The sequence below is a fragment of the Misgurnus anguillicaudatus genome, chromosome 16 (assembly GCF_027580225.2).
Source record: "Misgurnus anguillicaudatus chromosome 16, ASM2758022v2, whole genome shotgun sequence".
NCBI lineage: Eukaryota > Metazoa > Chordata > Actinopteri > Cypriniformes > Cobitidae > Misgurnus > Misgurnus anguillicaudatus.
In genome coordinates, this window is record NC_073352.2 from 31457200 (window position 1) to 31468384 (window position 11185).

The 11185-nt window shown below is 38.6% G+C and overlaps 1 protein-coding gene across 1 annotated transcript; it reads right to left on the reverse strand.

Moving 5' to 3' along the window:
- Position 1: 1 nt before the first annotated feature.
- On the reverse strand, positions 2 to 10169 carry rest (RE1-silencing transcription factor). The gene is made up of 4 exons (XM_055177655.2): positions 9998 to 10169; positions 5607 to 6532; positions 4139 to 4222; positions 2 to 3820 (listed from the first exon to the last, which is right to left on the reverse strand). Exons 2-4 carry the CDS (start codon positions 6520 to 6522, stop codon positions 1842 to 1844), a joined length of 2979 nt encoding a protein of 992 aa, XP_055033630.2. The 5' UTR covers positions 6523 to 6532; positions 9998 to 10169; the 3' UTR covers positions 2 to 1841.
- Positions 10170 to 11185: the final 1016 nt, after the last annotated feature.

The following is an 11185-nucleotide window of genomic DNA, read 5'->3' on the forward strand; positions in this document are numbered from 1 at the left end:
CTGGTGGCAATAATTTTATTTTTTCATCTAAACAGTACAGGTCATAATAGATTTCTATAAAAAGCCAAATATAATCATTACCCAATCGAATCAAGGGGACCACATTAAGGTTGATTTTATCTAATATAATTTTGACTACCTAACATGACAGTCACACACTTGAATAAAGTAACATGAAAATGACTCGTGTACTAGAATAAAAAAAATAAACACAAAAAGTGACGAGAAAAATTGTACAGTGATAAAGTATCAAACCGTTCAAGAGTGCAGTTTTACAAGGGTACCTGTCTATCTGAAGCCTATGATTCTGCTCCTACAACCCTGTAACTACGTCTTGCTTTGGCAACATACAAAATCCAATATTGCACTTAATGCACTACAGGCAAATTACTCTTACAGTGTTTATTAATCTTTATACATGGGAGATACTAACTGACGTAGGTTGAAAGCACTATTATTTGATAAACTTTGGATTACATGTAACACATTGATGCAGATATAGTTTATTCCAGCCCATTCTCATGAAGTGCGTACATACACCAAATTTCAATTTTGCACGCATATGACACGCCAGTCCCTCCAGCTCGCTTAATACTGCACATCATTGGTGTTATTTTATCAATTTTTAGTTTTTTACCATTGTCGGTTGAGTTTGGGGTTAGAACAACTTTGGTTAGAATCAAAACCCTGATTCTAACCCCAATTCCAAGTAACCACGGTTTAAAAATAGACAAAAAAAATGGAGAAACCTATATATTAAATGACATCCTAAAGCAAATCCCAATTCTAACCCCAAACCCAAGCGACAATGGTTTATTAAAACAGAAGAAGAAAAAAACATTACATAAGATGTCACGAAAAGATGCACCGTATAAAGTTAACGGTAGGGGCTGGCGTATCATATGCACGCAAAATTTGAATTTGGTTTATGTATTGCATGACTTTTCACACTGCGTGCAATTTATACGCACTTCGCGAGAATGGGATGTTTATTCTGTGAAAGGGAATGTTGCATGGTCGAAAAAGGAGGGAAAAGACAAGCCTCTTCCATCTGAGGTTAGATAAAAGAGATCTACAAAAAAAAGCTCAATTTGATTGTCTGAGGCTTTGAAGAGCAAAAGAGGAAATAAAAATATGTACAGTTTATTAACAAAAGCAACCATCTTTGGATTTAGCATCAAATTTTAAATTGTATCCGAAACCTACGAGAGAAATAAATCTACAAACTGAGGAAATTCTGTCTTATAGACAAATTGCAAATGAAAAACATTTAAAAGCAAATTTACAATAAGAGAAAAGGCCTGCAAATGAAATGGTTAGTTTCGTTGTGCTTGCACAATGACAATAAATTTCTTCTCAGTTCTAGTTGTCAAGTGCTCTCAAAAAAAAAAGGAAACAATGACACAAGCCAGCTTTAAACGAACATTTTGTTTCTTGCTGACCAGTGATGGAGCTGCTTCACTCAAGTGGAAGAGCACAAAGACCGTGAAAGGCCTTTTATCATCAGGCCTATTCAGCAATGGACCACCTGGGTCTGTCTAAGATCAGATCTTTGCTGAGATGGATGCTTCCTTGCTGAATAGCCCTCTGTTTTGTTGCTTCCAAGTAGTGTGACAATAAACGTTGATGTTCATTTTGACCGAGTATTTGTCACTACGTAAAGTTTCTTTTGTGGACTTGAAACGGTAAATAAAGGAATACTGTGATATGAAATCAATAAAGTTGAATTAATGTCGTGTCAAGCTAAATACTGAAAATCTTGAAAAGGCTTAAAGAAACATCCTCAAAACTAGCCACGGACACAAAATAGCTAATTGCAATTGTCCAAAGAAGATCAGCCCTTACTTGTCACCCTGAGCCGGCCCCTCCAAGTAATACACATTTACTAGATGGCGGTTCAGATGGCGCCGGTAGTCCATCTCCATAGAGAACGTACGGTCACAGAAGATACACGTGTGACTGGGAAGTTTGCTGGAAGATGGAAGCTCCTCCGTAGGAGTCTCTGGAAGTTTTTCTCCACCTTCTGTTGCGGCAGCTAATCCGTTAAGGCCAGAGTCATAGCTTCCTTCAGAGGCACAGTCGCTGATGTCACTTCCCCCATCGTTACTATGGATACCCTCATCATCTTCCGCATCGGTGGATTTGTGACCAGGTGGACCAGGAAGTTCAAGAGTTGGGCTAAACCCGGGCTGCTGTTGGCTGAAGCCTGGGGAAGTCTCGCTGTCAGTAGGCGAAGGCATCTCACTTCCACTGTCAACCTCTGAAATTTCATTTGGAGGTCCTGATGAGGTCTTGTCCTCCATTCCTTTAGGCAATTCTGGCTCTGGGGTTTGGTGTGTAGGTTCTTGCTCAACAGAACTGGTCGTGCAGATTTTCTCTTCTTGGCAGGTCACTGCTGTAGGTATCTGCTGGTGTGGTCCATCAAGCACCTTGGGCGGTTCTGTAATGGGCGCTTTTTCAGTTTGTGGGGTGCTTGACTTCTCTGGGTACTCAAGGACATTGTCACAAGTGTTCTTGGGTTCCACAACAGATACATTGGGTTTGTCTGCACTTGTTGTCTCATTTTTGCTTTTGCTCTTCATGGCCTTGAGAACCTCAGGTATGGTGCGATTGGTCACCGAAGCACATGAAGTTGCAGATGATGACTTGGTCGAATCTTTCTTCTTGCGCTTGACCCGCTTGGACGGATTGTTTGGTTCTGAAGTCTCCATCTCTGGTAGATTCATGGCATCTGCTTTTCTTTTTGATGGTTTAGTCCTGACTTCTTGGTTTGCCTCTTTTTCACTGCTGACCTTTGCTGATTTTGTCTGCTTCTTACATGGTTTCTTCGTTTGAGGTTTTCTGCAATCCTTTGCAGTATCTTCAGTGTTTTTCACTGTCTCGTTAAATGATCTGTTTTCTTTCTCCAGCTTCTTTCTTTCCTCTTTTTCTTTTTGCTTATCTAGAAGGTCTTTCTCCACTCTTTCTTTGTCCAAATCTAGACTTTGGCCCTCTGCCACAACAGTTTGATGTTTTGCAGTTGCTTCGTTTGCAGCCTCCTTCAATGACTTGTCTTTCTTGGAATGACCCTTTGTAACCTTCCCCAAAGATTTAGAGGACTTCTCAACCTTTTTTATCGCTTTCTCCTTTTTACTGTCTTGTTTGTCTGTGCATTCCTCTGGTTGTGTGGTCACAATGTCCATAACTTTTCCAGAAGTCTTACCTTTAACCTTTTTAACTTTTTTCTCTTTCCCGTCAGTTTTCGGCACTGACTTTTTCTCAGTAGGTTGCTGGATTGGTTTTCCAGATTTTTCTTTACCGATGACATCAAGGTTTTTCTTCGAAGTCTGGTCTGTCAGTTCAGGTTCTGGAGCAGAGGTGGGTTTACTGTGTTTCTTAATGGAGAGGTTAATGGGGCCTGATTCAATGTCATCCAATTCTCCTGCTTGCTTTTCCCCGTTTTCCCTTTCTTCGACCTGATTCGTCTCAAGATTATCGTCATCATTCTCGGGTGGGTCATCACCGTCGGCCCTTTTGGCACGCAGCCTCACCTTTGACACGTCCATAGAAATTTCAGAGCATCCCGGGTGTCTGGACTTGATGTGGTACTGCAGGTTGCACTTCTTGGATGCGGCATACTTGCACACCGGGCAAAGAAACTGGCGAGGGTTGACGTGAAGCTCAACATGTTTTTTAAAGTTGCTGCGGTCTGCCGTCTTGTACTGGCAGTAAGGGCAGCTTAAGGGCTTGGGTCCATTGTGGACCTGTCTGGCATGGCGGGTCACTTCGTGCTGGTTGGCTGCCAGGTAACTGCAGCTGTCACATTTGAAAGGCCTCTCACCTATTGTAAAAAGACCATAAGGAGAAGGTCAAGGCTGAACAATGAATCTTTTATATCAACATTTTGAGAGGAACACAGATGCAAATCTCATGCGGGGAGACAGATAAAAGACGGGTGGACACATCACAATACAGAATCACATTCTAATTCACACCGTATATCACAAACCGTGTACCATTTTATCCAAAGCCATCTGGCTCCATGGAGTGCAACAAAAAAGAGAAACATCAAGTTGATGTAGCTGATGAACAACAGTTTATATCAAACCCTGCATTACGAATTTCCCTTAAACTACATAAAAATACTTCATACACTCACCTGAATGGGTTCTCATGTGTCTAGTAAGGTGAGTTTTTTGTGAACTGGAGTAATCACAGTATATGCACTGGAAAGGACGTTCACCTGAAAAATGAAACGTAAACACTAATATTAGCTAACAGCTATCTGATTATTGATTATTTGTCACACCAAATTGGCAGTAAAAATTTGAAGTTCACCCAAAAAGTAAATGAAGAGCTCAGATGCAAAACCCTCTAAGGATGCATCTGACATGTTTCTTGTAAATGATTTTTTTATGTTTAGGTTTAGTAATTTCACTTAAATAGCAATGAAAAGGTTTTAAGTAAGTTATTGAGATGTGTTACAAATGCAATTTTAGTCATTTAATTTGTATTTAATAAATTTGACTGCAAAGTCCTCTAAGGGGGCATGCACATCAGTTGTTTCCAATGAAAGCACCACGCTTTTCAAAAATGCCAGCAGCTGGCGGGTTTTGTCCGCACTGAGCGCCGGCACTCGGCAGTTTATCCGCGCTAACTGCTGAGCACAGAGAGTTGAAAACTATTCAACTTTAGGTGAAACGCTCAGCTTGCCAATGTGACTTCTCACTCGGCCATCAAATCAGAAGGGGAGGGACAATGTCCCAACAACCAACTGGCGCATTAAATGGTTTGATGTACACACCACTTGAGTGCATGTTGGCTTTTTAGGCAAAGATTTCCACTTCTAAAAGTCTCCCATCATGCTTTTCTGAATAAAGATAAAAAGCTAAAAAAAAATCGTCAATACCCTATACAATAAACCTTCTTTAAGCAAGTAAAAGCTCTTGTAGCTCAGCAACTAAAATCAGACGTACAAGTGCCGTCGTTCATGCTATTCATATGTTCATGCAATTTCTTTGTGGTGTTTAGCGAATTCTGCCAACAAACTGGTATTTCTGAATTACCGAGCCCCTAAGGGGACATGGAGCAAAAATTAAACAAAGTTTAGTTTCGCGTGCGCACGTGAAACGTGCTCATGTGAAACTTTCGCGTGAGCACGCGAAACTTAAGCGTGCGCACGTGAAACTACCGTGTTTAGTTTTGCGAGCTCACGTGAAACTTTCGCGCACGCATGTAAAATTTTCATGTGCGCGTGCGATAGTTTCACGTGCGTGCGCGAAAGTTTCACGTGAGCACGCAAAACTAAACTAAAAAAAAAAAAAATCTGCACATGAAGGTTTTACGTGAGCACATGATACTAAACTTTAGATTTTTTTACATTTTACAATGTCACAGTGGCTCGGTTCTGAATGGCCTGAGGCCGGGATTAAGCAGATTTGAAGCAAAAGTATTTGATAAAAGTATAATACGTACCGAAAGCATTCGGTTAATATAATTGTAAATGTTTTTGACGGAGGTGATGTTTAGCAGTTTTTGCATCCGAGCTCTTCAAATATTATGCCATCATGTCATCATACTTTTGTGGTGAACAAACCTTAATTTATAGAAATTTATTTCAGACATACCAGTGTGGGTCCTGATGTGCTGTATGTAGTTATTTTTGCGATCAGAAAAATAAGAGCACTGGTTGCAAGTGAAAAGCTTGCTGGGAAAGTGATTCCTCAGATGTTTTTTCCAGTGGTATTGACTGATGGTGCTGTAGGTGCAAATAGTGCACTTGAACACTCTCTGACCTTCTCCCTCTTTGGTATGATGCTTAAGATGAGCCACATAATGGTCGTAGCGATTGGTGTTGTACCCGCAGCGCTCGCAGCGTATCACGCCTTTGAAGTTAGCCTGACTTTCGCTGTTCTCTGGGTTCTGGGTGTGAGGTTGTCCCGATTCATTGGCCAGGTTGTCATCTGAATCACCCACCCTGTTTTCCGCAATCATTTTATTAGCGTTGTGAGCGCCAATATGAAGAATGAAGTCCTTCTCGTTCTCAGCTTGGAACTGACAGGGTTTACAAAAGAAGGGCTTTTTCTTTTTGCCGGACTCATAGACGGCGACCGGACTGCGCTTACGCTTTTCCACAGGTGGGGGTTCCGTCAAGTTTTTTTCAGAGGGGTCCTTCGCCCGCTCAATCTCACCATGATCAAGCACTATTTCTATCACCTCTGGTTCGACCGCAGTGGCCTGTTCAGCGTAATTGCCCTCGGACGTCTGCAAGTTGTCAAGGCTGTATCTGACGACGCCCTCTTCGTCGCTATCAGAGTAGTTGCTTCCGACAGTTATGAGTTCAAACATTTGCTTCTCTTCGGCATTGCAGTCCGAGGCAGATGTTTCCGATGATAACACCACATTAGCCAGCATGACTAGCTGAGGGGCGACCACATCGTTTCGGGGCAGCTCGGGAAGATCATGACCCACCTCTGGCAGGGGAATGCCAACAGTAGGCATGAAGATGCCAGCTGTAGATGGATAAATTGTTTGAGCAGACATGCTCAACCAGCTGAAATACAAACAGAGACAGTTGTTTTAGTAAAGCCCACCCTAAAACTCTAAATTCCAATTAAAATGTATGAGCATTTATAATAATATCCTATAATGTGTTTTAGGGAAGATCATCTGATGGTGAAACAAAACAAATAGCTGCTCTGTCATGTGCCTTGTATTTGGTTGACTGATTAAAGGCGGAGTGCGCAATGTTTGAAGAATGCTTTGGAAAAGGAGACGGGCCGACTACCAAAACACACTTATAGCCAATAAGCAGTAAGGAGCGTGTCTACTAACCGACATCCTTGCCGGGTTGCGTATGTGTGGGACGGGCCTTTTAAAAGAAGGTCCAGATTCTATTGGGGTAGGGGCGTGTTTGTTTAGGTGATTTCAAATTTCAACATTGGCTTTCAAACATTGTGCACTCCGCCTTTAAATCACTTACATCACTTTTTCGCAGATAATGAGTTTCTGTGATTGAGTAAAGATAAATAGGTCCAGACGTCACGTGACCCATTCTGTTTATCCCCCATTCTCATTCATTCAAAAGATTTAAATATGTACATCCAAAACTTAATAGATGAAACATAACAGATCGCGATATTGCATTTTAACGTGTATTAGCCCAGTTTTTTACATTTTAAACTCTTTCATGTCATTTAATGGCTACTAATAAACATAAAACCTTTAAACAGCATGTTGAAATAGTAAGGTTTGAAATAAGAATCAAATGTTTAACTCTAGGGAAACTGGAAAATGAGCATATTTTCAAAAAAAGTAAACAATACTGTAATGTGTTGTATAAATGTAAAAATAAAAAGCTTCTAGGGCTTCTAATATTATCAAATAGACCATTTTTATGTGATTTGTTTTTGTTTGGATTTTGTAAATCATTTACATTTGTACACTGATGGCATTTATGTACAACTACAATGCATTGCTATAACTCCCATTGTTATACATGTTCTTATGCAATAAAAAAAAACTTTAAGAAAAGTCGAAATTTTTAGGGATGCACCGATACCGATACTGGTATCGCTCTCGATACCACATTTTCTAAAGTACTCGTACTCGTTAAAAGTCCCCCGATACCGGGGATCGATACCACGGTCTGAGAAATGTCTATGTTTGAGCGGCGTGTAAGGGGCTAATGCCTCGTGTTAACCAAAGAGGCAGAGCTTACAACAAACTGAAAAAAAATACTCGAGTTGCACTGTCATTGTTTACATTTTTTATAATTATGTATTCTGTAATATGTTGCATACAACATGCTTTTCATTTTAAATAAATGTTCTTAATTCCAAACTTGTCCCTTGTTTTTTTGTTAAATTATATGACTAAAGCTGTTACCTGTAAATAAAAAAAAAACATGATTTAAATTAAGTACTCGGTATCGGCAAGTACCGAAATGCAAGTACTCGTACTCCAAAAAAGTGGTATCGGTGCATCCCTAGAAATTTTATTTTATACTAAAAGCACATTGAAGTAAAGTATATTTCAATAAATGATGCAGTACTTTTATGAAGTCACTAAACTACGAAACAAGATTTAATTCCGGGTGATTTCTGAAAATTAATTACAGCAGACAAAAGACAGCTTCAAACTCTTGACCGATAGATAGATAGATAGATAGATAGATAGATAGATAGATAGATAGATAGATAGATAGATAGATAGATAGATAGATAGATAGAGAGAGAGAGAGAGAGAGAGAGAGAGAGTCAGTTTAGTTACATACAGTCAACACTGTTACTCTACCTTGGTTACAGAGTTTAATACTAACAGAATTGACTCCAAGTAATTCAGAAAAGAAAATTATGAATTTCTGCTATACAACATACTTTTTACAGAAAATATTATATTGTTGTGGCCTATAATTATTACCAATTATGGAAAAATATAACCATAACCATGACTGTCAGTTTTGTTACATACAGTCAACACTGTTACTCTACCTTGGTAACGGAGTTTGACAGTAACAGAATTGACTCAAATTAATTCAGACAACAAAAAATTATGAATTTTTGCTATAAAACATACTTTTTACAGAAAATATTATTATTGTACCAATTATAAAAATATAACCATTTGAAAAAACTGAAGAAAAAATAATATCTTTGGACACCAAATGTATCTGCATTTATTTTATCACACATTTGCCTATATAGACTAGTATTTTTTTCTGATTATTGAAAACAAAGTTATCTTGGCACTAAATTTTTAAGTGTCTATTTCAGAAAGAGTAAACAAAATAAAACTATAAAATTCAGGTGAGGATTTTTGCTATTCTAATTAACACCATTTCCTTAGAATACTTTTAAAAATATATAATTTCCGTATTTTATAATATATGTAAACAACAACTCATAACAACAAAAACTAATCTATAAACACTTTTACAGTACAAAATAATTTCTAAAAATAATTTATTGTGTTTTTTTTTGCAGTAAGAAAATAAAGCAACTTTCTTGAAATACAGCTTAACTTTACACTAACAAGCATACAAGTAAACAAGTATAGGTATGGCAAAAAGCAATGCATGGCCTGAGTTTTGTGTGCTCAGAAATGTGTTCGGCCATTTTAAAACAGCACCAACTTCAGCCTGCGAGTGGAGGAGGAAGAAACTACACAAACGAGGAGAAAACTAGCGCTGTTTAACTGTACAGTTTTGTTAAGATGAACACATTTTATTAATAAAGCATTAAGCATTTGTTGTAAAAGGTTCAAACAAACTTTGTGTAAAACGCGAGAGCGATTTTGTTAAATCAAAGTTGTCAAATGGACTGAAAAAACTTTGACCTTGTTGGACAGCTCCAAACGCGAGCCATCTAAGTTAAGCGAGCTGCGCTTATCTGACTTAATTCTAACGTTATTTATTAAAACACACACGTACGTTTAATTAAAATGAGTGTTTTAAGAAAGATATCGAGATTAACGCAAATAAATAATAATAAAAAAAGATGTAAATCGCATCACAAAACAATCTGGGTGATTTCCGAAAAAGGCTCAAGTAAAAACACAATATATCGTTTACATTGAACAATATAAGCCACAATACATCTGTGGAAAACTTTTTCATTTTCCCTTAAACAAGCCGTAAAAAGTTAACGTACAAAGCTTCTTAAAGATAAAAACTGCTTTCCGGAAACTCCACGCAACAACAACACAAACGCCACACGACAACCCCACAAAGTTACGATTTAAAAGCAATGACTGATCGAGAAATTCTTGTTTCTTTTCTTTTTGTGCTGTTTATGGGCACTTTTGTGTGCAGTTTTGGTCAGAGTAAGTGTCTAACTGTGTGTTAGCCGTGGTCCTGATCTGATCTCTCACCACACTGCAATGCACGAGCTCAGATCAGCCCTGGACAGCGCCTCACCCTCCATTTTCACTACAACTCTAACTTAGTCAGGCCCGTGCACTCAAAAAGCAACACAAAACCACACCCCAAGATCCCATGAAAGCAAGCCCGCAAACTCACCAACTGGGTTCAACCGCTGTTCGACGATAATGTTGTAAAAAGAGGATTCGCGCAAAGTTATTTCCAAACTCTTTTAAGTCGATCGAGGAAGTGCGCGAGACTCACGCATTCCAACACATAGCTCTCGCGCGGCGCTCGCGGGGGAGGCGTGACGTCAGCCCAGTGTGCTGCTCGCACAAGGATTGCTCCTGTTCTCGCTCTCCTAAAGTTTACTATTGTATGTTTACGTACTGGAGCATCAAGACTATACAGACAGTACTCGTGATTAATGTATCTAATCAAATGTGGAGTCCTAGTAGTGACGACATGTTCAATGTAGCTGAACAATGAACAGTTTGCTTAGGCCAGAGTGATTGATTTTATGTTAATTCTGAACCACATGTCACAAACAGACAGGAAGTTTTTTTTATTCTAATACCTAACATATTCCAACAAAGGCATCATAAACTTTGGATTTTTAGTTGAGAACACAAGTAAATATATGTGACACTGTCTGTGGAATCCAGGCCAAAGTTTTTTGATTTGAATCTTTGACATGATCTTGGTCAGTATGAAAGATATCAATGTTATTTTTCACAGAATCTTCACCAAAATTGACTTTAGCTTTAGCTTTTTGTTTTTACATCTGTGTCACTTTAAGTTTGATGCACATAATCATTTATATGCTTTAACGGCTTTTATGCTTTTACAAACTAAGAAGGGTCAATTGCATAAAAGTTGCTCCTTTTATATATTTATAAGAGACAGAGAGATTTGATACAATCAGGCTGCCCTGCTGAAAAAAAACAATAAAACCATTACAGAAAAGTCTAATGGTTTTATTGGGGATTTTATTGGTTCTAATGGAATATGCCCCAAAACACACAGTGTATTGTGTACAGTGGGTTTTGTTAGTCTCTAATGGTATGTATTGGTTCTATTGGTTCTATGTATTGGTTCTAATGGAATATTGCCCAAAACACACTACAGTGTAGTGGTTTTAATGGTAACAGCTAATGGTTCCTATTGGTATTTTAATGGAAACGATTAGAATTTTCTGTAATGGTTTTATAGTTTTTTCAGCAGGGAGTTAAATGTATACCTTTCTTAAAGGGAAGTTGGATGTTGATGCCCACTGGGTGTTGAGATCATTCATGATGCAGTCAGAAGAAAAAAATCATTACATTCTAAGGATCTGAAAAGATATGT